The sequence below is a fragment of the Ursus americanus genome, chromosome 31 (assembly GCF_024610735.1).
Source record: "Ursus americanus isolate L20-20 chromosome 31, mUrsAme1.1.p, whole genome shotgun sequence".
NCBI lineage: Eukaryota > Metazoa > Chordata > Mammalia > Carnivora > Ursidae > Ursus > Ursus americanus.
The window spans coordinates 20656320-20683939 of NC_142157.1; the positions used below are offsets into that span (position 1 = coordinate 20656320).

Below are 27620 nucleotides of genomic sequence, written 5' to 3' on the forward strand. Positions count from 1 at the left end.
GACTCTTGTTTTCTGCTCAGCTCATGATCTCAGGATCGGGAGATGGAGCCCCACACTGGGCTCCATGCTCAGCATGAAATCTGCTGGAGATTCTCTCTACCTCCTCCTGCCCCTCCCTGCCACGTGCTCATGCTCTCTCTCTCAAATTAATTAATTAAAAAAAATACCATACGTCCAAAAGCTACCAAGTGCTATGGGAACTCGGAAGGATTACTTCTTAGAGGGACAATGGAAAAAGCATTTAGGTGAGGAGGTGGTATTTGTTAGGCATTGAAAGGGTAGATAGCAGTTGGACAAATGGAAGTGAGTGCAGGGGGCTTCTCAGGTGAATAGAATTAGTAGAAGCATGGAAATAGTAAAGTTCATGACATTTTTGGGTAACAAAGTGGTGATGTGGACTTGTTTGTTTTAACATTGGTGAATATGGGGGAGTACTGAGAAATGTAGCTGGAGAACAATCTGGATGAGGCCCGATTGTTCATTGTTAATGGTCTGTATTTGTTAGTCTCAGGAGTTTATTCCAGAGATTTAGGAGCTGTGGGAATAGTTTTTGGTTTTGTTTTACTTTGTCAGGGAAATGAATAACTTGTTGAGAGCTGTGTTTTGGGAGAATTTGCCCACAGGATTAAAAAAAAGTATACAAGGTATTGCAACAGAAACAATTCATTACAAATTTGTACTAAAGAGAGACAATTTAGTATAAATAAGTAGTGTAAGGAATCTGTTAAATAGATGTTGAAGAGCTGGAAAAGCAAAAGGAGATCACTGAGGCATCTTAGATCTAATCACTACAGAGAGCATCTACTACCCTTGTAGCTCTTCTAATCAGTAAGAGAAAGGTAACAGGGGCGCCTGGTGGCTCAATCAGTTAAGCGTCTGCCTTCGGCCCAGGTCATGATCTCTGGGTCCTGGAATCGAGCCCCTCGTCGGGGGCTCCCTACTCAGTGGGCAGTCTGTTTTCCTTCCGTCTCTCCCCCTGTCGTGCATTCTCTTTCTCTCTCAAATAAATAAAATCTTTTAAAAAAGAGAGATAAAGATGACAGTCTTAGTAGGAAAAGGACAAAACAAAGAATGTGACTATATCAAGAAAAAATACAAATGGCCAATAAAAATAACCATAAAAATAATAATACTTGGATGAAGATTTTGGGAGAATAAGTAAAATCATAATGGAAATGTAAATTGGGATAGTCTTTATAGAGCATTTTTTCAGTATGTATCAAAAACCTTAAAAATAATTGTTTACTTTGAAAAGATATTCTGAGACAGCAGGTAAGAAAGCAAGGATGGTTTTGGATGGAGATGAGTTAAATTGATAAGCGCTCCTGTCTGACAGTTTTGCAATCAGAGAAATGTGGGTTATCTTGGTGTGATATTCAGAACATTGCTGTGGTTACTGTAGACAATCAAATGGGTTCCTATGAAAGCAGCAGCAGTGTCTCGCTTGCAGTTAGATAGCGTAATACATAAGCAGACTGTTCAGTTTCATGACTTTCTCCAGTAACACTTAAATTGGCTCAGAAGTTAGTGGGAAGTTATTCAAGTGAATGCAAAGGGAAACCTGTGGAAGATTGGATGCAAGGAGATACTGACTTACTCCGGAGCATAGCCTTGCTGATGGCCCAGAAGCAAGGAGAGTGAGGAACCTCAGAACCAGTGGATTTGACTAGAACCTAACAGGTACTCTTCCTTTCTGGGGCTGTCTGCAGTAGGGATTGCCAAGAGAAGTGTCAGCTCTCAGGATGGCTAGAATTAATTCCAGGGCCTAGCTCTAATAAACTGTGGCTCCTGACATTGGGGATTCAGCGTCTCATTTGATTAGGCCTTGATTTGCTCTGTGTCAACAGAATAACCCTCAATTATAATAATCACATTTTTAAACATTTTGCATATGTCGGAATTAGTTTTATCAGCTACTTGAAAGGAGAGGTGGTTTTCCTTTGTAGTCTAGATTATGATTTTAAATTCCTGATAATTGCTTCTATCTTAGGAGTTTTCTATTCCAGACCAGTAGGCAGATGGCAAATATGTTTATAATTCTCTTCATAGGAAAACCTCCATTCTTACCAGAATCTTTTGACCGAGTTCTTCTTGATGCACCATGCAGTGGGATGGGACAGAGACCAAACATGGCTTGTTCTTGGACTTTGAAAGAAGTGACATCATATCAGCCTTTACAGAGAAAACTCTTCACTGTGGTATGTGATGATACTTTGATGTGAACGAAAATTGACCTTCGTTGTTTGATGTTTCAAAGACCGAGAGTAGTGTTCATAGTAGCATTTTTCACAATAACCAAAGTGTGAAAACAGCCCATCAAGAGGTCCATCAGGAGGTGAAAGGATAAGCAAAATGTGGTGTGTACACAGAATGGAATATTATACAGCCTTACACAGGAATGAAATTCTACAACACGAATGAACTTTGGAAACATTCTGCCAAGTGATAGAAGCCAGACACAGAAAGACAAATATTGTCTGTTTCCATTTATATAATGGAACTAGAATAGGAACATTCATAGAGACAGAAAGTAGAATAGAGGTTACCAGGGCTGGAGGGACAGGAGAATGGGGAATTAGTGATAATGGGTACAGAGTTTGAGTTTGGGAAGATGAACAGTTCTAGTGATGAGTCGTAGTGGTGGTTGCATGATAGTGTGAAAGTACTTAATGCCACTGAACTGTACGCTTACAAATGGTTATAATGGCAAATTTTATATTATGTTTATTTTATCACACAAAAAAGGACAGAGAAACCTAGTTTTTAAATACAAGAAGCTTTCATTTATGTTGATCACTCTTTCATTTAAAGGCAGTAGCAGAATTTCCTCACTGAGACATTTAGTGACTTTCCAGCATTGTGCTATATCTTAAAGAAGTCACCGAGCTGTTAACATCATAGTTAAGAGCTGATGTGTAAGGAAGGGGATATAAAATAAATTACTCTTTTTTATAGGGTTCCTGGATCGTCTTAGCATATGAGAAGTAGGAAGTCCAGGGGAGGGAAACACACTGATAAAAAAGAGAAGGGGCTATTCGGTGTAGGATATAGAAGAGCCGTAAAAACTTTGCCAATTTAACTGGCGTCTAGCACGTTTCAGGAGAAGCCCGAATAGAACATTTGAGGATTTCTTTCAGGCTTGCAGAAATGATTCCGTGGATTTCACAGAATGTAGACAGCATTTGACCAAAGATGACTTCTTCATTTCCCCTCGGCCTTGTAATTATAAGTACATAAACTACAGCAATAACGGACGCACTGGAATTATTCAGTCTCCAAAGTTGTCTTTGAGTACATTTCTGCTCATCTGTCTAGTATCTCCTTTTATACACAAAGGATGCGCTGGCAGTAGATTCTTTAACTTTTTCTTCTGTACAGTCTTCAAAGAACACATCCTGGAAGCAAACAGGAAAGAAAGGGAGCTTTACTTATAGCTGAAACCCACTTTGACTTGAAAGTAAAATGAGGACACTGTTTTAAGATTTATTTATTTATTTTTTTAAGAGAGAGACTGAGAGATCGGGGAGCAGGGGGGAGGGGTGGAGGCAGAAGGAGAAAGAAACTCAAGCAGACTCCATGCTGAGCACAGAGTCCAGTATGGTGCTCGATTTCACAACCCTGAGAGCACAACCTGAGCTGAAACCGAGGGTTAAGACGCTTAACCAACTGCACCAGCCAGGCGCCCCAGGACAGTGTTTTAGAAGACTGGGCTTTTTGGGACACCTGGGTGACTCAGTCAGTTAAGTATCTGCCTTCGGCTCAGGTCATGATCTCAGGGTGCTGGGATCAAGTCCTGCAGGGACTCCTTGCTCAGCAGATAGCCTGCTTCTCCCTCTGCCTGCCGCCCCCCACTGCTTGTGCTCATGCCTTCTCTCTCTCTCTCTCTCAAATAAATAAAATCTTTTTAAAAAATTTAAAAAGAGTGGGCTTTTTGTTCTTTTTAGGTCCTAGGAGAAAGAAAATTTTAAAAGGCTACTTAGTAGTAGTTGCAGTGATGGCAACGAAGAGGAACAGCTGACTGTGTACAAGAGAGAATTTAGAATATAGCAGGTTTACCATTTAGCATTGAGAGGTGTTAATTGAGAATGTGGGCTTTATAATCAGACACATCTTGTTTGGAGCTGTGCTTTTTCCAATAAGTGACTTTAGGTACATTGGTTTCCATATATGAGAAATGGGGATTATAAGTCTACCTAATAGGTTCACCTCATTGGCATTAGTAACCATACCTCATGGTTATAAGTAAATTGAGAAAATCCATGTAAAATGCTTAAAACAATAACTGGCACACAGTAACAGTTTAAATTTAATCAGCCTACTCTAGTGTAGAAAGCACAAATGTTTACTGTATATAATAAAAATATACTGTATGTAGTAGATATGGTATACTATATATTATATAGTTTATTCCATACTTCTATATACTGTATAGCATATAGTATATATATGTGTGTCTGTATGTATGTGTGTATATATGTACATAATAGTGTGTAATAGTATACTATGTATAGTATATATTTTAAAGATTTTCTTTAAAATGTTTTTAAATATCTGGGAGTTTGAAAAGATAAACTCTTAGTTATTTGGGAAAAATTCATTTTCTTATAATACCTATTTCCTGATTCATTTATTTACTGGACAAATATTCATTGAGCACCTAACCATAATGTAATATATGCTATTCTGGTTGCTGTCAATATAATAGTGAAAAAAATAATCCCTGCCTTACTCATGGAGGGTCTGTTCTAATTGGGGAGAGAAATAAGCAAATAGATGAATAAGTTATTACATATAGTAACAGAGCAGTAATCCCGTGGAGCAGACTAAAGAAGGGAGGATAGGAGTGCTGGATTTGAATGGCTGCAGTGTTACCTGGGACAGTCAGGTGCTGGAAAGGTGGCAGAGACACAACGATAAGAAGACTGTGAAGAAGCAGTGTGGAGAATTAGAGTTTCCAAGCTTGTGTGCTGCTCCCGAAGTGGGAGTGTGCCGTGTGGGTTCTGGAACAGCAGAGACCAGTGTTGCTGAAGCAGAGTGAGCGAGATGTGTGAGGTAAGGTCAGAGGGGAAGCCAGAGGCCTGCTCTGGGTAAGGCTTGGAAAGCCACTGTAAGGACTTGGGCTTTGACTCCGAGTTATAAGTCAGGGCATTTGAAGGATTTTGAGCAGAGAAGTGACAAGTTTTTAAAACACCGCTCGGGCAGCTGTATGGAGAAGAGAGGTTATGGGAGGGCAGACAAGGACGCAGAGGGATGAAGAAGGAGGCTGCAGTAATCCAGGCTAAAGACAGTGGGGCTTGGACCTGGATGATAGCAGTGGAAGGAGCCAAATTCTGGATAGATTTTAAAGGTAGAGCCAATGGAATGTGCTAATGGATGGGGAGTGTGTGAGAGAGAGAGGCATAAAAGATAACATCAGGCTCGGGGCCTGAAAATAGCACATCTCTAATAGGTTTCAGAGGGAAGATAGGCATTCACTTTGGGACATGTTGAATTTGATAGCAGACGTATGGAGAAGGCAAGTGAATATGGGAGTACAGAGTTCAGAAAGGAGTATGGCTTAAAAAGTGTACATGTGTGAGTTCGGGGCATAAAAAGTGGTATCTAAAGCAGTGAAACTGAATGATTATATTTAGGAAAGTCTCGGTTTAAATGGACTATAACAGCTCCAAGATAGTGAAATGCACCTTGTCTGGAACTCTCTCATTAGAGAACGAGTCTTGGTCATACAGAACATTTATCCCCAACACTTGAAAGGTATCCTGTCGATTTAAGATCCCGTCACATGTTGGTTTTGCCTTGTGGTACACAGTCTGCTCGTGTTTCTGTAGGCAGTTGAGCTGCTGAGGCCGGGGGGCGTGCTGGTGTATAGCACGTGCACCATCACGTTGGCAGAAAACGAAGAACAGGTTGCCTGGGCCCTCAGAACATTTCCTTACCTTCAGCTTCAGCCCCAGGTAAGAATAATTTCCTGTTTTCTCTGTGTAATCTGACAAATTACAGAAACTCTAGTGTGGGGATAAACACAAGGTTGTTATAGGAAGAAATATGTCAAGCAAAACTTCTGAAACAAATACTGCAGTAAACAAGAATGCTTCTCTAATGAGATCCATTGCAGACTGCCCATAGAGAATATCCACATCCTAACAAAGTTTGACCCTGTTTTGGTTCCTTGCCATTGTGTTTAAATGCCACAGAGCTCAGGGGACTCGGGTTAACATGCTTCTTTCTCTTGTGGCTCTTATGTTACTCAGAACTTTTTCTCCTAAAAAGTTTCTTTTCCCCTCCTACTCCTAGATTTTGCTGGTATGGAGTATGTTGAGCATTTTTTCTCAAGTTGCATCAAGGCTGGGATATAAGCAAACTAGCCGGGGGGGGGGGGGGGCAAATGGTTCAGGAATATTGCTTCTTTATGGTTTCTGACATAAACTACGTAACATTTAGAAAGCTTTCTTACACTTTATTTCACCTGTCTTGGTTTTTATCAAAAGTATATTATGACTATATTTTTAATCCATGCTGTTTGAGACGAAGTTTAAATCTGTAATAATGCTCACATTCAGTTAGATACATCGAACATCTCACTTCAGTACCCTCCTGTACAGAATTCTAGCTAGGTAATTGGAATATATGGATAAAAAGCAATCCAGAGATGGTTTCTAGGCTCAGAAAGTAAGGTAATTGCATTGTGGAGGAAAGAAAGACTTCAGAATTCACTTGAGTTTTGTGTGTGTGTGTGTGTGTACATATGCATATACACTCAATATATACCAAAAAGAGATGGAAATTCCCCCTCCCAATAAACAGTAGGTTTTTAAATAATAAGCATTAAACATAACATTTATGCAGTGGTGACTTGATTTAGGATTATGGATCTTGTGCAGTCGTGGTTCACACATATTAATTTCTTGATTCTGTATTCTAAACTGATTGACGCAGCCTTAATGTATCTCTTTCTAACATTTGTTCTAATACATTCAAAAACAACAATAGAAATCTTTTATCATCTGATTGGTATGCGTCAGAGAAAGGCACCTTTAGGTGCTGAAGGAACTCCTGTCAGCTTTGGGGAGTGTGGTAATAAAACTGAATTTTCTTTTCTTGCTGTTATTGATAATAATCCACTTACTGAGTGACCACCATATGCCAGGCAGACTGCTACCTTATTAAATAAAGTCTTAGCACTGAGTATTTTATCTGTTTTATAGCTGAGAAAACAGAGGTGAAGTTGCTTGCTTAAGATCACACAGCGGAAACGTGGCAAAGCGGCGGTACTTGATGAGTGTGTGGGTCGTAAGAGATAGTCATCAGGTGACCACATATTACTACCCAGAAAAACTGCCTGTCCGTTCCACAAAGCTATCATTTGTCTGTTTTTGGAATTGGTGGTACTTATACCTCAGTTTTGTCTTTTAACTTAAGTTGTATGCAGGCACACTTACCAACGAGAGGATGTTCACGTTTTCTCATTTTCTCCAAACAGGAACCACAGATTGGAGGAGAAGGAATGATGGGAGCTGGCCTAGCATTTGAACAATTGAAACAGCTGCAGCGATTTGATCCATCTGTTGTGCCATTACGGGACACTGACATTGATTCTCTCAGAGATGCCAGAGTAGAAGACATGATTTGGCTGGCAAATAAGGATTGTATAGGTTTTTTTATTGCAAAATTCATAAAATGCAAAAGCACATAGAAGGATCCTTAGAAATGAAAATTCTAAATGTTCGCTGTATGGTTTTTCTTCTTCTTTTTTTTTTTTAACCCAACTGTTGTCAGGTCTGGTAAATGATGACATAGTTGTTAAGGAAACAGAAAAGGCTGTCAGTGGTTGCACCAGGGACCAAGAGATTTGATCAAGAGACTCTTATTTCATGGAGGAAGTAGTTAGGGGTGGTATGAAATTATATTTTGTGTTTTTAAATAAATTTTTTCTTAAGGATTTAGCATAGTATAAAGAAAAGGAGATGCCTATAGCTATCTGGAGTGTATTTTCATTTGGGGTTTTGTGTTTTAATGTGTAAAGAATGTAAGTCATTTTTAATGTTAAAATTTGTGATTGTAAGAAATAAAATGAGCAATATTTAATTTGGTAAAAAAAAAAGTTATTTGTCCTTGAGTCATAAAGTAGTTCCCTAAGAATACAGGGTATGAGAACTATAATGTTTTCCGTGTACCCATAACCGAGCTGAGCATTTTATCAGAGTTTTTCTGTTTACTATTTGATAAATCAACTTTTTTTTTCTTTTAAGATTTATTTGAGAGAGAGAGAGACCACGGGAGGGGCAGAGGGAGAATCTCAAGCAGACTCCTTGGTGAGCGCAGAGCCGGACACTGGGCTTGATCTCACCACCCTGAGGGCACGACCTGAGCTGAAACCAAGAGTTGGATGCTTAACCAACTGGGCCACTCAAGCGCCCCTGAATCAACTCTTTCAAATGAAGTCTAGACCGTGTTTACTTTTTTTTCCATGCTTTTAAACTAAAACCTAAAACAAATATTTTCTTTGTACATGAAAATTGTGAGAATATTCCACAATTTGGGTACCTTTCATCATCCCTCAGAACACCTATTATACCAGTTAATGTGATATGACTGGGGAGACAGAAAAAACCAGCTTCTGGTAGCTGGGAACTGGCTTGGCACTTACAGCTATACCTTGGTGTTCTCCTCTTGAACATAAACAAATTCACTGAACACCAACATCAGACAAAGCAATTGTGAATATGGAGATCAAGACAAAAAAAGACCACTTCATAATCAAGTCTGGAATCCGACAAAAACACAAACATTCCCTTAACTGCAAAGGTGACCAAACATCCCACTGTTAACAGCCAATAGTGACTACTTTTATTAAAAATTAATTATAACCTTAGGCTTGCTTCATCCTGCTGCTTTTTAGATAAGACATATTAAAATACTCAATACCTAGCCCAGTTTAAAGGCTGTCTCATACAGTGTTAAATAAATTTAAATGTTTTAACTTCCATTCGGATCACCCCAGAGTTTCTCAGCCTTAGATATATAAGGTGGACAATTGGGAACATTTGCCCTAATAGTTTCTTTCTTTTCCCTCCTAGGTTTGTGTTCGGAATTTCTTCTGTTGTGTCCATCAAGATGGCAAGGTCTCTTGGATCAGGTAAGATCTTCAGCAGGCCTCTTCTTTGAAGAAGGCTTTCTTGAACATCCTTCTCTGAGGTTGGCTTAGGCATTTCTGTCTTTCCATACACCCCTAGGACCCACTTGTGCCCTCCTGGCACTTAACACACTCATTCTTAGTTTAATAGGCATGTTCCTTTCCCCTCCGTCCCCCCAGGCTTGGGAAAGTTTTGGAGGCAGGAACCCTGTCTTTTCTCCCACTGCTTTAGAGCAGATCATCAATACATGCTTATTGAATGAGGGGCAAGATATTTCAACTATGTGACTGACTTCTTCATATCCCTCATTCTGCCTTTTATCCAGTAGATGTCATTGGACTAAAGAGAAGCACTGTTTACCTGTGTAATTCCATTTCTAGGGCTCTGCACATTTCTCCAAACTTTAAGTATGTTTTAAAAAATCCATGTCTTCTCATGCTCTCCGCCAAGCCTTATGTGCTCAGCTGGGACGAAGATTGGAGACAGGGAGACCAGCAGTAGACACGTATGTAAACTGTTAATACTGACAAATAGCAAAATACGAGCAATGCAGGCAAAACAAAAGAAAAATATTTGCATATTAACAGGAGGACAAAGAATATCGTTAAAAATGTTGGCTTTGACAAAGACCTTTTCAGTGGGTTTCTTTCCTTCAAAAAATAGGGCAAATTGGAAAATAAAACACATTCAATCTTAAGGGACACAAAGTTAAAAAGTAGAATAAAAAAGGGAGAAAATCTGGGAAGCGTGGAGAAGAATATTTTAGGGTTAACTTAGATATTTCTGAGAAACAAAAAAAAATTTTTTAATTTAATAGTGAGTACATTTTACTTCAAAATCCTGTGTCACATTTTAAATAGTAAGATGAAGTACAAATACAGCCAGATTTCAATAACTGGCCAGAGTCATCTAGTTACCTATTTTCCCTGACCGTGTGACTCTTGACATACTATTATAAGAGTTTCCAAGACTAGCAGCAGTATCACTGAGCAAAGGGGGGATAAGGGTAAAGATTTAAATTTGTCATCAAGATGGATCTTCATTTTAAAAATGAAGGAAGAATTAAAAAATCTGAATCAAGAATTGCCACACATGAGAATTAAGGTGGGAGAAAGACTGTTCCTATTTAAAAGATCTTTACCTTCTGTAAATGAGCATTTTATCAGACATAACGGGAACCTCACTAAAGTAACCTCAGGAATTAGCATTGCCCTTAAGAAAGATGCTCCACTGTGGGAAGCGTTGTTGAAAATTTGACTGACATATTCTCAACTATAAGAATCATTCCTAAAATGGCAATTAATACTACTAATAAACAGTGCAGAAAGCCAGCTCTTTATTTGTTTTATATGAATGACTTTAAACCATATTTGTTGAACAGTTCAGTGTAGCTGACAGTGAATGTTTAACAGGAATGCATAGCAGACCATGTTAAAAATGTGGCATTGTCCCAAAGTACAATATGACTAAGACATCCTACATTTAGCAGCACCTTTTTGTAACAGTAACTTAAAGGAGCAGTAGAGAAAGAGCATAGGAAAAACTGAAATGGGTTTGACAATAAAACACAGAACTATTAAGAACATTTCCATTTCCAGCATTTTCTAGATTGACTACAAAGGTCATGATTCTACAACTGAGTAGGTTAAGGTTAAGCCTTTGCTGAGTGAAAAGACTAATTTTACATTCCACAAGTCAGTAAAATCTCCCATGGCCCGTGGGATTATGTCTTCATTTACAAATTTAGTACACACTGTTCACACACATGCCTGCTATACAGTGTTCACGTACAGGTGCTCAGTGTCAAATCCTGCAGTATAGTTTTTTGAGGAATACTCTGATTTGGACTGGTATGTTTCACAGTAAAGTGAAAAATGAAGAATCCAGGTACAAAATTTTAAAACTGGAATCTGTTAGCATGACTCTTTGAAAGGGATTAGTGGTAGCAGCAAGTAAGATAAATACCAGTTATACCTCAAGAGTTTTAAATATCCCAAAGTCATTAGTTGGGATGAAAGTTTCAGAAATATTTTATACAAGTAACTTTAACTGGAATATGGTTTCCCAATGATATGAATATTTTACATCAAAAACGTATATATTATGACTACTGTTTTTATATTCAATAAATAAATTTGTCAACAGTACAGAGCTAATTAACAAAAATTAATTCTGAGGAAAATGTTCCTTATATTAGCTGATAAAACCCTTCAAATGTAACTCATTTTAAAAACTGAGTTTCTTGCAGGGGAAGGGAAATAAGGAGTTAAACGTGAAACAGTTTTACTTAGAAAGGTCCCTGAATATTTGGCAAGAACCTGGGATAATCAAAGAAGCAAAACAAAAATAGATGAACTTATTTAACAAAATAATAATTTCATCATGTACAGATCTGAAGTTAGGCAATTATAGCTAGGCATTTTCCAGGGACAAACTTCAGGTGCTAGGTACTTGCACACTAATACTGTCTTACCTGTCCAGTCGTAACTGGACAAAAGGTACACATAAGCGACACGGAGAAGGTTGTCTTAGCCTTAGCGTGACCACACTGTGAACTGCTTACAGCTGTATCACTGAGGCATGGAGAATAGTATCTTCTGGGTTCCCCTTCAGAGTAGATGTCTAATGGAGGAAGATTTTCTTAACGTTTTGTTCACTTCAAGTCAGTCACCTCATTTTGCCCTGATTACTTCTGAAGAGCAGAAACTTTGGTTATAAGAAGCACTTCTAGGTTTTGACGGACAGCGAAACTGTTGGAGCTGGTGGCGGGGAATGGAACGAAGGGGGAAACTGAAGGGAGAGAAACAACAGGAACGATAGGCAAGGTTAGAAAAGGAGGTGGGAGAAGTTAGAAAAATTTATTTTCCCACGAAATAATTCTACAAGCTGTGTAAACATTTCTTACTAAAACAAATACTCAAACACACAAAGATTGTACATTTCCAGTGAAACACTCACAGTTAAAAATTGCCTGTATTTTTACTCTCTAGGAGCAAAAACAAGGAGCCAGCAGATGAATGCCTTCCTAGTCACCTTTGGCAGCAAGCTTCCTCACATTCCCTGACTGCTCAATGGATTCTTAAAGCAACACGTCGCACAATTAAATACAAAGCCAGGTGGGTAGAATTCTAGGTATCGGTCTCGAGTCTTCAGCACTCAGCTCCATCTCAGTCACTCTTACACACTCGTACACACAGACACACTTGCATACAGAGGTCCGGCTCGTATACTCCAGTGCAGTGACATAAGACACTAGCTACTAAGAATGTGTTTGTCACGATCAGTGTGAACTGCATGGATTAGAACAACCTTTGGAGTTTGGTTATATTTACCATAATTTATGGTCAAAATTATAAACTTACAAGGATGGTAAAACATTCAGAAATCAAACCTTTTCAAGTCAGGCAATCACACGTATTTACAGTATGTACAGACTTTCTACTAGAATGGGGATAGGTGTCTAGACGATATTACAAATTTCCTGAAGGTGGGCATTTCTAGTCCCTGTAATTCATAAAGCAAATCTGCTGACTTGGCATTAAGACTCTAAAATAGTGTGATCAAACTGATATATATATATGTATATATATATTATATATAATTATAAGAAGGTGTTTGCAGAAATAACATTTACAAACTATACAGTACACAGTACTAGTACATAGAAAATAGATTCTAACTTTATGATCCCCTTTGTGTAAGGCAAGACTGAATCTGTCCCCAAATTTAGTCAGCCAGAGGTACAAGCAAGAAACAGTGGTCCATGGTTAAATGAATATGCAAATCAGGTGCCTATGTATTAAAAATCTCGAGAATCAAGAAATTCCACTTTTTATCTGGGCCAGTTCTGGCTTGCTGGATACATTAACTACATTTTTGAAAACATCAACTATGTTTCTTAAAATACTAATGCCACCTGGATGGCAACAGATTTTGTTCAAGTGGCAGCGATCCCAACAAACAGTTTTTGAAAAGTCCAGTATACAACCGGAGGACTGCAGCCATACCAGGCGAATTTATAGAGCACTTACAAAAGAAAAAAAAAGTATATTAATACTCTCTATCAATCATGCTATTGCTATTCAAGCAACAGCAATACAAAGGATACAAGACAGATCACGTATGACTGCAATGTAGACCCCCCAAGACTGAGTCTGAAGGTGGTGGTATACAAGACTTAAAAAAAAGAAACACAAAAGGGCAAAAGTCACTGGCGGATGTAAACATCCCTGTTCCACTCCCCAGCCTCGTTCCGTTTTTTGGAGATGCCTTCTCCGTCCTTGTCACAATAGCGATCCTTGGATTTATGCCGGCTCCGTTGTTTGTTGCACTCGTTGTGGTCCTGCTCTCGGTCCAGGTCCCGGGAACGGTGCCGAGACTCCCTGTGCCTGTGCTCACTGCTCCCGTGGGGCTCATCTCGGTGGTTATGGTCACGGTGGGGGGCATAGTGGTCCACGTGTTCGTGGGAGTAATCTTCCTTCGGCTCCACGTAGGCAGAGTCTCGACTCTCCTGGGTTTCCGAGTCAAATGTCTCCTGCCTGGAGAGGCCTCGACTCGTCCCGCTGCGATGGCTGTGGTGCTGGGCGGAGGAGGAGGACCGGTGCTGGGACTTCTTGATGGGTTCGGGGCAGGCTGCTTCTTCAGCTTGGGAGGCAGACCGGGCAGGAGCGGAGCGTTCAGTCCTCTGATCCCCTTGAGAACCCTGGCGGGGAAGGGAGCAAACACAGGGTGTGTAAAGAACTAACATGTCATGAAAGCAAGGCTGCCCTTTCAAGGGTTTATTCCCTTGGAAGTTTCTAAAATGAAATCTAATCTTGCTTAGTTACTTCTTTTGGATAACATCTGGTGGCATTTACAAGGTTTGTACTATAGTATATCAGACTTTTTTTTTCCCCCTTAATGAATAAATGAAGGGGGGAGGGCATCCTTTTATATGTATGTTCTTCTGGGGTTCAAGCCAGATACAGGTCCCTAAGAGGTCTCCACACACAAGTGTACATTTCACTACCTCTACTTGAATACTGGTGGGAACATTAAAAATGCTTATGATGTTGACTTTGGCTTACGGATGAAGGGGAAGAAATAAAATGTCACATGCTTACATAGTACTTGGTATGAGGGAAGTCCTATCCTAAGACAGTCTTCTGTATTATTTCAATAATGCAGCAGCCCTATTGCCATTAGTCTTCCTGAGGCAAGGGGCAGGTAAGCAACTTCTCAAACCTTAGATGCCTAGTAAAAGGTAGAGCTGGAACTTGAACCCAGGCAGTCTGATTCCATGGTTGTGCTGCTGACAGTGTAGAAAAATGCTGTCCTTGTCTTACAGGACATGTAGTTAGGGAGTTTATAGTATGATTGTTTACACAGTTTTTCTTATGGGTACACAACTCATGACTCAATGTTTGTCTCAGTTTGGACAGAACTGCTCTTCTGGAACAGGCGCTGTTCTGGGTAATGGCTTGGATCCCAGCCAGGTGGCCGAAGGCAGCCTAGTTTCTAGAGCTTAAGAGCGAGCGCCTCTTACCTGTGAATTAGAGGCTTGAGTGGGGCTACTGGGCAGAGTCGAAGTGGCTAAAGTGCGGCTAAGGAGAGGGTTGGGGAGACGGCTGCTGGGAGGGTGGGTGGCCTTCCAGTAGGCCTCCAGATAGTCGGCAAGGTGCTCGCAAGCATCCTCGAGCTGGTTCTCGTCCAGGATCACATCAAACAGCTCCTGCAGAGGCAAACATTTCCGATGACACACCTACACCAGCCCAGCACTGAGTGCGTTTCACCCACACTCAGAAAAAGGGACTCATGAGCTGCCCACTTTGTATTTGCTCCTGTGCTCCTGCTTTCTCCTTTTCAAACTGGCTGCATGTCCTGTTGAGTCAGATTGTGTCTGTCTACCCAGATCATTGCTGACAACCCTGGATGCTTAACCAAGAGCAATGAGCAGAAAATGAAAGGTGTAATGGTAATTGTTTAGGACATACTAGAAAAGAGAGGTAGAAAAAAGTATAATCTGAATAGTACAGGAAGAGGCCTGGTTTTGACACAGAGACTATGAAAAAAGTCTTGGAAATTACTGAGGCAAGATGAGGACATGAAATTTGGCAGAAAAAAAGCTGAAACCACTAATGATGTGACAGGGTCCAAACTTCAAAATATGCCAAGTGATAAAAAATATTGTAATTCTTACAGCTTCTGATATACCTACCTATGAAAACAAAAACCTAGCGGTTATCTACAGTCCCAGAGTGTGATATGTGGAGGAGGAATGTGTTCAGGTTTCAGAAGTGAGGTAACTGATGGTGTAGATTTTTTTCTTTTTTTACCATGGTCTCAAATCAATTTCTCAGTTATTAAGAACCAATAACTATTAGGAGCAAATAATAAATCCCAAACAGATCCATTTTATAAACCAAATTTTTGAAACCATAATTGTTTCATTTAGGATACTAATTAGATATTAACAAAGCGAGGTCACCACTGAACGCCCTGGAACTTTTTGTAACCCGTGATCTAGACAAGTGCCCATGCGAAGAGGTAGTACAGGTCACTTCTTGGGAATGAAGACCATGGCTCAATGGGGAGAATTCTCTCCCCTGACACCCGTTTACCTGTCTGGTTTTTGTTTGTTTGCTTTCTAAATATAATGCCAGGTCTGATGTCTTCGGGCGTATTATACTGTACATACAGATGACTTACCGGGGGACACTGAGCCAATTTATCAGCTGCTACCATCTGGACATTGAGGTGTTTAGCTTGAGATTTCCCTCGAGATTTTATTAACCTTTGTAAAACCTGTGAAAGATAAGATTTAACAGAAGAATATCTGCACTCAGGTGAGGAACAAGGTTTGTTATTCATTCTAGGGCCTTTTTACATATAGCACAAATGGTTTATAATAGATTAAGCTATAAAATATATAAGATTATCTGCAAAATTAACATGTTAACATAAATCTCAGTTGCAAGCTTTAAAAAAGACTTTCAAAAAAGATAACTAGCATGGAGCTTATTCTGACTCTTACCTTTTTTTTTTTACCAAACTTGTCTCATGACTCCTTTATGTTTAAAAAAATTGAGAGCCAGAGCTTTTGTTTATGTGAAGTACAATGTTTACCATAGTAGAAACTACAACTGAAAAAATTAAATATTCATTTAAAAAAGAATGACAAACCTGTTACATTTTATTTTTGTTAAAGAATCTGCATTTTTTACAAATTTCTCTAATATGCTTGGCTTCATAAACAAAGTCTCCTAGCTACATTTACATTTAAACTGCTACAGTGTCTTGTTTTGGTTGAAATAATGTGAAGAAATCCATCCTTCTACAGATAGGTAATTCAGAAGAGGAATATTTTAGTAGCCTTTTCAGGAACTGTAGATATATTGTTCTTTGATATTACACTAAACTCAACAAGTGGTAGTTTCTTAAAGACTAGTTGCCATGTGAAAGCTTAAACCCTATTAATGAACTTTTCTTACTGCTAAATTACATTGCATTGGTTTGTCTTGAAATTTGAATGGATCTTTTATTATGCATGCTTTGTAACGTCATTCATTGATCATTTGGAAAATAATGGTTCGTTGACGCACTTCTTATGCAATATTAAAACAACATTTGCTGTTACCATTGATCTCATCAGAAAAGGCTATCTGAGAAGCTGTTACCATTGATCTCATCAGAAAAGGCTGAGAAGCTTTTAAGCTCTTAGGTGGACACAAATTTTCTGAAATTTTAATTTTTGTTTGAAAGCTTGAATTTTATTACTGGTGACAAATGAGACAATATCTGCCAAATAACCAAGTCTTAATAAACATGTCAGTTTTTCTTTCAAATAAAAATGGTATTCTGTGAAAAAAGAGGCTACTTGAGTTTATAACTTGAATAGTCACTGTGCGTCCTCAAGATGATAACTGGTAAAAATAAGTGCTTCAATTATTCAAGTTTCATTACACAGAATATTGAAAGGCTTGTATTTAAGAGTCAAAATTTAGTAACATTAATAAATGATACTACTTTGGACATGCTTCATTGAAACCAGATGGTAGTGGTGTTAACTGTGAGCACTGTCTGTTACCACAGTCTCGATTCATGGACACTAGCAGTTTTACCCATCATTGCTTTTGCACCCTCAGTGCAAATGTCAAAACAGTGAAAAAGGAGAATAACGTCTTAGTATTATTATGGAAATAATGTTGACCTCATGGACTGACTCTCTAGAAATCTCTCAGAATCTTCCCCCAGGAAACCATGGACCACACTTTGGGAATCGCTGTTCTAAGACATGAAACTAATAATCACACTTTGCTTACTTGAATCTTAAAGACTCTTGACTACTCTGTCTCTTCAAACTCTTTATGATGATAGAGATGTAGCTTGTTTTAATACATAAACAATTGTAGTGAAGTTTGATTAGAGAGCAAACAGTAACAACCCTACTTACCTTAGGAGAGGAAATCTTTACATAGACTATAATAGGGGCCAAAGAAGTTTTACTGAGTTGAGCTGGATGATTAATAGTATCCGCATCAAGGACTACCAGTTGCAGTGTTCTTGCAAGTTCAAAAATCCTTTCGATTTCACTCTGAACTTCCGCTGTAAAAGGTTAAGCAGAGTTCAATTACTTAAAGTATTTTTAAACTAAATTGAAATAAAAATGGTACAGTGTTTCTTCAACAGGAAGGGAAGTAGGGCAGCCAATAGGTCAATGTTTACAGGCAATCGAGGTGATAAAAGGTATCCTTTGGGAAGAGCTATTTCTCCACAGAACCTTAGAATTGAGGGAATTCTCTCAACCAGCTATAAAATTTGCTTCCAGTATAACACTCTTTGTGCTATAAAACTTCACTCTGTGAAATCATTTCATAAAGATGTGTAAAATAGAAAATTTAAGACTATCTTTAACATGTGTGTTTCTGACCATGCTACCATTGAAACTATCACCCCGTTTCTTTTCACTGCATCAGCTTAATCTGTGTTTATACTGTCACCTATTGGTATGCTTTCTGGATATGATAATCTAGATATACTTATTAGCAAGCTGAAATCCAACATAAAATAGGAGGGACGTTAATAGTATCTGTGACAAACTTGTCCAAAACCACACTTCCCATAGTTTCTGCCAACAGGACGATGGTCCTGCAGTATTCATTTTTTAAAAGGGTAGTTATACATTAGAGGCAGCACTACAGAAATCCAAACTGTAAGAGTCATAGAAAACTTAACTAAAAATGTGCTTGAACACCAAGAGAATTTCAGTCTATCCACTCCATGATCCCTCTAGAATCTAAAACAGGACTGTCCAATAGAATGTTCTGTGATGATGGAAACAGTCTGTATCAGTGCCGTCCAGTACGATAGCTGTGAGGCACAGCTGGGTCCAAGTACCTGAACCGTAGTTAGTGTGAGTGAGCAGCTCAATTTTTAAGCTGAAATAAAAGTTTTAAATAGCCAAAAGCTACTGTACTAGGCAGCACAGGTCTATAAAGGCCTAACACGTAGCTTGTGGCGTCCTCTACCATCATGAAGGGCAGACTCCATGAGACTCCTAGACCTAGAGAAGGACTTTTAATTCCTCTTATGCATTTAGACCCATGCAGAAAATTGCTGGAGGTAATTTCAACTAGTATATTACTGCAGAAAAGACAAGTCACTAATCCTCTGCCTCACAATATGTTATGACTAGAGTCCTTTCAGTTACCGAGATGTCTTTAAAATCTGGGCTGGTAGCTTTAATATAATTATTTGGTTACATGCCGCTCATGACAGTCTTGCAGAAAGAAAAACCAAAAACAAGCTGATTAAGTTTCTGGATCTACCAGTTGAACAGACAAATACATAAACTATACCAGTATAATGCAGTTAGAAAACTTCAGACTATGGAAACCCTATGGATAAGTAACCCAGTCTCTTCAAGCAAGAAATCATAATGGGGGAAAAAAAAGACATATGGAAAACTACAGATTAAGAAATTTACAGACCTATGAACCAATCATTATGGACTTTGCATCCTGATTCAAAAAATATTAATTTATGTATACTTATAATACATAAACGAGTAAAATGATGTATATATAAAATTATATGTGACAGTTGGGAAGTGATGCATGGCTGAAGAGACATCTAATGATCCTAGAGATGTGTTGTTAATATATGATAATGGCATTGCAGTTTAAATAGAGTCCCTAATCTTTAAAAATACACAGTGAAATATTTACAGATAAAATCATGGGATGTCTGGGATTTGCTTCAAAATAATCCAGGGACAGCTGGGGGAGAAGGGTGGGGGTGCTGAAATGAAATAAGACTGGCCACGAATGTTGAAAGTGGGTGGTGAATAGCTGAGGTTATACTTTTTACTTCCCTATATATTTGAATTTCCTTTAAACACACTTCTAAAAATAAAAATAGTATATTCTGATTTTTTCATAATAGTGTTCTAAACATTACGAATATTATTTAGATAGTCTCTGTTGATCTTTAAATTTTTATTTCGATTATCGCCTTGTGTGGCTTTGTTCCCTACTAATGCCTTCATGGCCACTGACCCCCCAGCAATCAAGTTCCAATCTAAATATTATTGTAAGCATTATGAAATTAGATCAGCCCACAGCTAACATCCTACTTAATGGTGAGGCTGAAAGCTTTTTCTTGGAGATCAGAAACAAGACAAAGATACCCACTCTTGCCACTTCTATTCAACATATTATTGGAAGTCGTAGCCGGAGCAATTAGGCAAAAAACAAAAGGCATCCAAATTGGAAAGGAAGAGGTAAAACTGCCACTATTTGCAGATGACATTATTGTAAACCCTAAAGACTCCACCCAAAACTGTTAGAATAAATAAATCCAGTAAAGTTGCAAGACAAAAAATCAGTATATAAACATACATTATTGTATTTCTACATACTAAAAATAAACTATCAGAATGAGTAAGAAAACAATCCCATTTACAACTGCACCAAAAAGAAGAACATACTGAGGATTAAATGTAACCAAGGGGGTAAAAGACCTTCACGCTGAAAACCCCAAGACAGTGATGAAAGTAACTGAAGCAAATATAAATAAATGGAGAGAGATTCCATGCTTATGGACTTGAATACTGTTAAAATTCCCCTACTACCCAAAGCAATCTAGATTCAGTGCAATCCCTGTCAAAATCCAAATGGCTTTTCCACGGAAACAGAACAATCCTAAAATTTGTGTGGAACTACAAAAGACCCTGACAAGCCAGCTTAAATCTTAAGAGAAAACAACAAAGCCGGAAGCATCATGCTTCCTGATTTCAAACTATATCAGGATACTGTAGTAAAACTGTGTGGTATTGGCATAAAAACACACACATAAATCAATGGAACAGAATAGAGAGCCCAGAAATAAACTGGTCAATTTAGGACCGGGGAGCCAAGAACTTACAGCGGGGAAAGTATAGTCTGTTGGGAAAACTAGACAGCTACGTGCAAAAGAATGAAATGGGACCACTATCTTACACCATATACAAAAATCAACTCAAAATGCGTTAAAGACTTACATGTCAGACCTGAAACCATAAAACTCCTAGAAGAAAACATAAGTGGTAAGCTACTTGACATCAATTTTGTTGATGGTTTTTTGGATTTGACACCAAAAGCAAACACAACTAAAGCCAAAATTAACAAATGAGAGTACCTTAAACTAAAAGCTTCTGCACAGCAAAAGAGACTATCAACGAAATGAAAAGGCAGCCTACCAAATAGGAGAAAATATTTGTGAATCATATGTCTGATGTTCAAAATACAGAACTCATCAAACTGAACAGAGAAAACCGTCTGATTTAAAAAATGGGCAGAAGGTCTAAATAGACATTTTCCCAAAGAAAACATACAGGTACCCAACAGACACATGAAGAGAGAGTCAACATCAATAATCATCAGAGAAATGCAAAGGCACAATGACCTATCACTTCATACTTGTTAGAAAAGCTAGTATCGAAAAGACAAGAAATGGAGAAAAAGGAATCATTGTGTACTGTTGGTGGGAATGCACACGGGTGCAGCCTTTGTAGAGGGCAGTATGGATTTTTCCTCAAAAAATTAATAATAAAATTTTTATTTTTGTGATCCAGTAATTCCACTACTGGGTATTTGCCCAAAGAAAACAAAAATACTAACTTGGAAAGATATATGCATCTCTGTGTTTCCTGCAGCATTATTTATGATAGCCGTAATATGGAAGCAACCCGAGTGTCCAATGACATGAATGGATAACAAAGATGTCATATATATATATATATAGTGGACTATTACTCAGCCATAAAAAATGAGATCTTGCCATTTGCAACAACATGGATGGACCTAGAGGGTATAACACTAAGTAGAATAAGCAGGGAAACACAATTAACATGATTTCTTATGTGGAATTTAAGAAACAGAGGAGCAAAGAAAGAGACCCCCCCTCCCCCAAAGACTTATAAATACACAGAACAAACTGGTGGTTGCAGGGTGGGGGGGCAGGAAAGTGTGAAACAGATAAAGGGGATTAAGAGTACTGAGAAACGTACAGAACTCCTGAGTCACTATACTGTACACCCGAAACCAGTATAACCCTGTATGTTATACGTCAATAAAAAAAGGGAGAGAGGTGAGAAATATATCTGTACTAGAGATTTTCCTTTGACAGAGTCCATCATGCTCAGAATTTCTTTCAAAAAACAAATGCCAAAGACTTCCTTGGCATTCTTTCCTGAAAGTGAAAAGTGGTCTTAAAGTCAGTTTGGTCCATCAGAGTCGTCCTACCCAGTGAAAGGATGCACACTCCGCATCTTGAAGATGGGCAGGCCTTACTCGTCTGTCCACATCCTACAGTCTCCTACCCACGGAGTTAAAATGGGCACCGGTAAAATGAATAACATTTTTGTCAGTGCTTTATATCTGGTAGCTAAAAGCAATACTCAGGAACAATCATGTTTTCTCCAAGACAAGAAAGAAGAGAAAGTTAGAAGTTTCTGTAGTTAGTGTAGAAGTTTCTGTAATTGAACAATACTTGTAAAAGCAGAGTGAGGAGATTACTTTCATTGTGTTATAGGATATCTAAGTGGCCAGTTAATAAAATTGTGATATTGTTCTAGTATCAGTTATTGAATGATAACTGCAGTACCATTTTCAGAATCACTAAGCACGAAACTCTAATTCTGACAAGTGCCTTATTTGTCCCCAAAAAGGAAATCTCTAAAGCCTTCTCTAAGCACCTTTTCCTTTCCCCAAGCCCAGTAAGTCCTGCCTCTGTGCTCCCGACTCCGTGGCACCAAACTGGCTTGGGGCAGAAATAGTCTTCATCACTTCATAGAGCTATGTGACCCTTGGGTAACATGCTTAACTTCTTAGAGCCTAAGTATTCTTTTCTGGAAAATGGAAATAAGAATTAAATGAACCAACACGCAACCATCTATTACAGTGTCTGGCCCGTGGTAAGTAATACATGTCAAGTACTGTTGACCCTGGAGCAACATGGGTTTGGACTGTGCTGGTCCCTCATACGCAGATCTTTTCCATAAGTACAGTACAGCACTGTCGCTGTATTTTCTCTAGCTCACTTTATTCTAAGAATACAGTACATAGTGTATCTAACATCCGAAATCTGCTAATCCACTGTTCATGTTATCAGTAAGGCTTAGGGTCAGCAGTAGGCTATTCATAGGTCAGTTTTTGGGGAGTTGAAAGTTATACCTGGATTTTCAGTGTGGAGGTTGGTGCCTCTAACCCCCGTCATTCAGGGGTCAACTGTATTGCTTTGTACCAACTTCTATTAACAATTATCCCACTGAATTTCAATGACAGGATCGAAAATGTTCCCAACAGGCAGTGAACCGACAGAACAATACATAATTGGTTCTATTCCTTCCCTCACCATACAGTGCCTGGTACATAGGTGGCACTCAAATTCTGTTGAAAGAATGAGTTAATAACGAACTTATCACCAAAATATATGTAGACAAAGTGAACTACCCCCTTTGGGTAGAGAGATTGCTAGAGCTGGGCCATCAGTTAAATGTTGTGGAACAAAGAGTGTGCTAATTTCTCGAGACAGCTACACCGGTAATAGGTCAAAAGGAGGAAAGAAATTAGATTCAATAGATCAACTAGTCCCATAAATTCCACGTTCATCTGCAAGGCTAATTTTATAGCCTTCTATCATCAGCCCTTCACTCTCCATTCTTCCCAAGAGAAGGCAGATGGTCAAGTAAATGCAATCAGCATCACTGCCAGATGGCACTGCCCAATGGAAAAAAAATCTGGACTGCTAGTCAAGACCCCCAGCGTCCAGTCCTCGTTTTATACCTTAGTATAAAGCTTAACTACACAGAGCTGTTCATTTCCTGTGGTTCTCAGATTTTTTTTTAAAGATTTTATTTTTTTATTTATTTGAGAGAACGCACACACACACAAACAAGGGAAGAGAGGGAGAAGCAGACTCCCCGCTTGCTCAGCCTGACATAGGCCTCGATCCTAGGACCCTGGGATCCTGACCTGAGCCGAAGGCAGCCGCTTACCTGACTGAGCCACCCAGGCGCCCCTGGTCCTCAGATTCTTTACTGTACAGTGATGGGCTTGAACAAGGTTGGTAGTCCTCACATTTTAGCATACGGGAGAATCACCCGGCGGGCTCGTTAAACTATAGGGCCCCACCTCTAGAGTTTCTGATTCAGTAGGACAGGCGGGGGTCTAAGAACTGTCATTCCTGACTAATGTCGCATGATGCTGACGCTGTTGCTTTGGAGAACACACTTCAAGAACCACTGAACTGAATGCTCTCAGGTGTGTCATCCGGTTCTAAAGTCCATGGTGCTATGACGTAAGTGATGAACTTTGCATAGTTGAAACTTTTATTGAGATAATTATAAATTCACACGCAGTCGTAAGAAGAACACAGAGATCCCTTGTACCATTTACCCAGTTTTCCCCAATGGAAACATCCTGCAAAACTACCGTGCAATAGCACAACCAAAATATTGCTATGATCCACCAATCCCATTCGGATTTCTCCAGTTTTCCTGTACTCCCAGCATGTAGGTCTATTTAGCCGTTCAGAATTTTATCCTATGTGTTGGTTCATGTATGCAGCACTACCGTTAAGAGACGGAACAGTTCCAGCACAGGAGTAAGTGGCAAAATACATGATCCAAGCTAGCTCTTCGATTGGGTTAAAAATACTCACCAGGTTGGAAACACTGTTATCTATCCACCCGTGTTGCTAATACACAAAGTAAAAGCCCTTCCTTACTCCCTGCTTGCCAGCAGCAGCAACGGTTGCCATGTGCACAGCTAAATCTACCTTTGCTTCCTTAACTCTCCTGTATTTGCTCAATATTTTCCCACCTTCAGCACACAGTTTTTACTCTCGTGGGGTACACACAGACATTACACTCACATACCTGTGTACAAATGTATGCAAAGATGTCCCATATTTCCCTAAATTGATTGGTCTCTGGGAACGTGGTTGGGATAAAACCGAACCATACTTTTGAAGAAGTTGGGCAGTTTGAAGAAACCCCAAGGTGACTCCTCTTAGCAGAATATCATTATCTAAATATATTACTTTTAAAAGTTTGGACTTGGAATTGGCAAATAACTGGGTACCCACACCCATAACTATTTACATTCAAGTAATATTTTTATTTCTAAGAGTGTAATGTTCTTTATTTACATTCCCTACGTTTTTTTTTTTTTTAAAGATTTTACTTATTTATTCAACAGAGATAGAGACAGCCAGCGAGAGAGGGAACACAAGCAGGGGGAGTGGGAGAGGAAGAAGCAGGCTCCCAGCAGAGGAGCCTGATGTGGGGCTCGATCCCAGATCGCCGGGATCACGCCCTGAGCCGAAGGCAGATGCTTAACCGCTGTGCCACCCAGGCGCCCCTACATTCCCTACGTTTGAATAGCTAATTTGGATAATCTTAAATTGTGATGCTTGACCAGTATTACAATGGAGACATAAGGTTAGAACTTTTATGAGTCTTACGAGTACAAATAAAGCCACGTATCTGTGTAGAGAAGTCCTGTTCCACCAAAAACAGCACAGAAGATGTCGATAAAGCTTCAAATTTTTCAGGGTATTCTTTTCCTTCCTATCATACAGCGGTCCATCAGCATAACGAACTCCAAAGGCAACATACTATACTTTTGCTTATATAACAAAGGTTTTCTAAAGCAAAGTTTTACCTATCAAATTATATCTTTACTGGACCATTCATCCTTTTGTAAAAGAAACAAATGCTGAAATTGATCTCATCTATTAGATTTGAGGTAGATCTTCTGAAATTTCACCTCTACTAAATACAGAAGAATCTTAAGGTATAGCAAATACACATATACTCTCATACCTGGAGTGTTCAAGTACTGTTAGACCAAAAACATGTTTCCTATACAACAGAGTCCACAGAACACGCATAACTTGTTACTCAACACGTTGTACTGACACAGAAGGGGCATCACCTGACCACTGTCCTGTCTGTTGTCATGGCCTGTTTCCTAGTGCTGCCATAAAAAATAAAAATCTTCCGGGGCGCCTGGGTGGCGCAGTCGTTAAGTGTCTGCCTTCGGCTTAGGGCGTGATCCCAACGTTCTGGGATCAAGTCCCACATCGGGCTCCTCCGCTGGGAGCCTGCTTCTTCCTCTCCCACTCCCCTGCTCTGTTCCCTCTCTCGCTGGCTGTCTCTCTGTCACATAAATAAATAAAATCTTTAATAAATAAATAAATAAATAAAATAAAATAAAATAAAATAAAATAAAATAAAAATCTTCCTCCTTACAGAGGAAACTATCCCTGTCTTTCCCTGGGAGCAGACTCCATATTTGCTAGTTCAGTGTTCACGGAGACTTTAGAGAACGTAAGTGAATACTGAGAACTGACTGCATCTTAGCCCTGTCCTCTGTGCCAAGTTCCAGGGCTGTCCGTACAAGTGATTGCCTGCGGGGTATCTCGATGCGCCGTTAACACTGCAGATTCACCGCGTGCACAAATGTGACTGCCATCTTCCTTCTCCCCCTACCCTGCCCACTCCCTCCAGCTCCTCATCCTGAACCCCTTTTCCCCAGAATAACACCATCAGTGACCCAGTCCCTGAAAGCAAAACCTGAGAGAGCATGCTGGAGTTGGCTGCTTCACGTTCCACAGATTGCCAATACCTGACTCTCTCATCTCTGGCTTCCTTTCATCCTCCTCATTCCCTGTGCCACTGTCTTGTTTCAGTCCTCTCTTAACCTCTACCTTCAATGATGGCAACAGCCTATGAAATGACCTCCCTGCCCAATTCTTGCCCCATCTCCACCCCACGGCTATAGGGTTTCTCCTACAGGCACCAGTTTTATTCATTTCTGCACAGAGTACAATATTTCTCCCTGAATCTGCTTCAACACAGTCCGAATTTTTCCCTGACTTGTTGGCTCTTGCCCCTTTCCATTCTCTTCTCCACAATGCTGTCAGCGATCCTCCTAAAACACAAGTCCTGTCGTGTCATATTCCTGCTTTCCTCCACTTTTCCACCACATCCACAATAAAAGCCCAATGAAGTCCTACGTGATCAGGCACAGTCTCTCTCCCCTCCTGGTCATTCCACATCGGTTACACTGGCTTCCCCGCTAGCCCTTAAACATATCACGCACATTCCTGCCACAGGGCCCTTGCACCTTCAGTTCCCTCTGCCCAAAACAGTCTTTTCACAGGTAGCTGTAAGGCTGAAGAATTCATAACAAATCATTCCGCTAAAATGTCCTGTCCTCAAAGGCTCCCATCTTCTCCATGTAAAATCACACTCTTCTCAGTTTACTCTCTACCCCTTGGCCCGCTTTTTCTTCCCAGACTCCTCATCCACTGACGCCTACATCTATTAGCTTTTGTCCATGTGTTCCCTATGAAACAAAAACTAGGAGAGAGAGGACTTTTGTGTCCATGTCCCCAGCACTTAGACAATGCCTAGCATATGGTTGGTACTCAAGTATTTGTTAAGTGGATGAATAAATGCCTAAAATCTATACATGGTTCTATAATGCCTTAAGGATAAGCCCCAAATTCCTTAGCCTCTCTCCTCTGTTTCTTTGGTGTCATCTCCCTTTACCCTCTGTTTCAGACCATACACTCACAGCTAAGGTAAAGAACCTGTTTTTTCCAGAAGCCTCTTGTTACTCAGTTTTAAGTCCCCAACACCCTCTTCACCTCTTTTCCCTTTTGTCTGGCCTAAACCCTATTGTGCTTCAAGACTCAGCTCAGGCTTAGCTCCTTGGAAGAGTCTTTCTCGGTGGCCTACACCCTCCTGCAGCGCTAGGTCTCTGGCAACCAGTTCAGTGCACGCCCACTGAGCTCACCACCTTCTATTTCAATGGGTTGTTAACTCCTCGGTCTTAGGCTACACCCAGCTCCTCGTGGGCAGTGCCTTCATCTCATTCATCTTTTTATTCCCGCGCTTCAGCAGGACACTCAGTGTCTCGTAGAGGCTCAATAAAGTATATGAAGTGGAACAGTCAT

The 27620-nt window shown here is 39.6% G+C and overlaps 2 protein-coding genes across 13 annotated transcripts in view; one reads left to right on the top strand and one right to left on the bottom strand.

Annotated features, from left to right (window-relative positions):
• Positions 1-27620, top strand: part of NSUN6 (NOP2/Sun RNA methyltransferase 6) — a 306108-nt gene that overhangs the window by 45527 nt on the left and 232961 nt on the right. For 3 of the 5 annotated variants that reach the window (XM_087857648.1, XM_087857650.1, XM_045787473.2), the window contains 5 exons: positions 2050-2198; positions 5829-5954; positions 7481-9136; positions 9515-9639; positions 12125-13066. In XM_087857648.1, the coding sequence (XP_087713774.1) occupies positions 2050-2198; positions 5829-5954; positions 7481-7693 (488 nt within the window). In that variant the 3' untranslated portion in view covers positions 7694-9136; positions 9515-9639; positions 12125-13066. Of the gene's footprint in view, positions 1-2049; positions 2199-5828; positions 5955-7480; positions 9137-9514; positions 9640-12124; positions 13067-27620 lie in introns of those variants that run through there. The other 2 variants (XM_087857649.1, XM_045787462.2) reach the window with 2 other exon arrangements.
• The window catches only part of CACNB2 (calcium voltage-gated channel auxiliary subunit beta 2), a 369559-nt gene continuing 352387 nt past the window's right edge, over positions 10449-27620 (bottom strand). For all 8 annotated transcript variants that reach the window (XM_045787501.2, XM_045787510.2, XM_045787492.2 and 5 more), the window contains 4 exons: positions 17566-17717; positions 15822-15917; positions 14659-14844; positions 10449-13836 (listed from right to left, as the gene is read on the bottom strand). In XM_045787501.2, the coding sequence (XP_045643457.1) occupies positions 13342-13836; positions 14659-14844; positions 15822-15917; positions 17566-17717 (929 nt within the window). In that variant the 3' untranslated portion in view covers positions 10449-13341. The remainder of the gene's footprint in view (positions 13837-14658; positions 14845-15821; positions 15918-17565; positions 17718-27620) is intronic.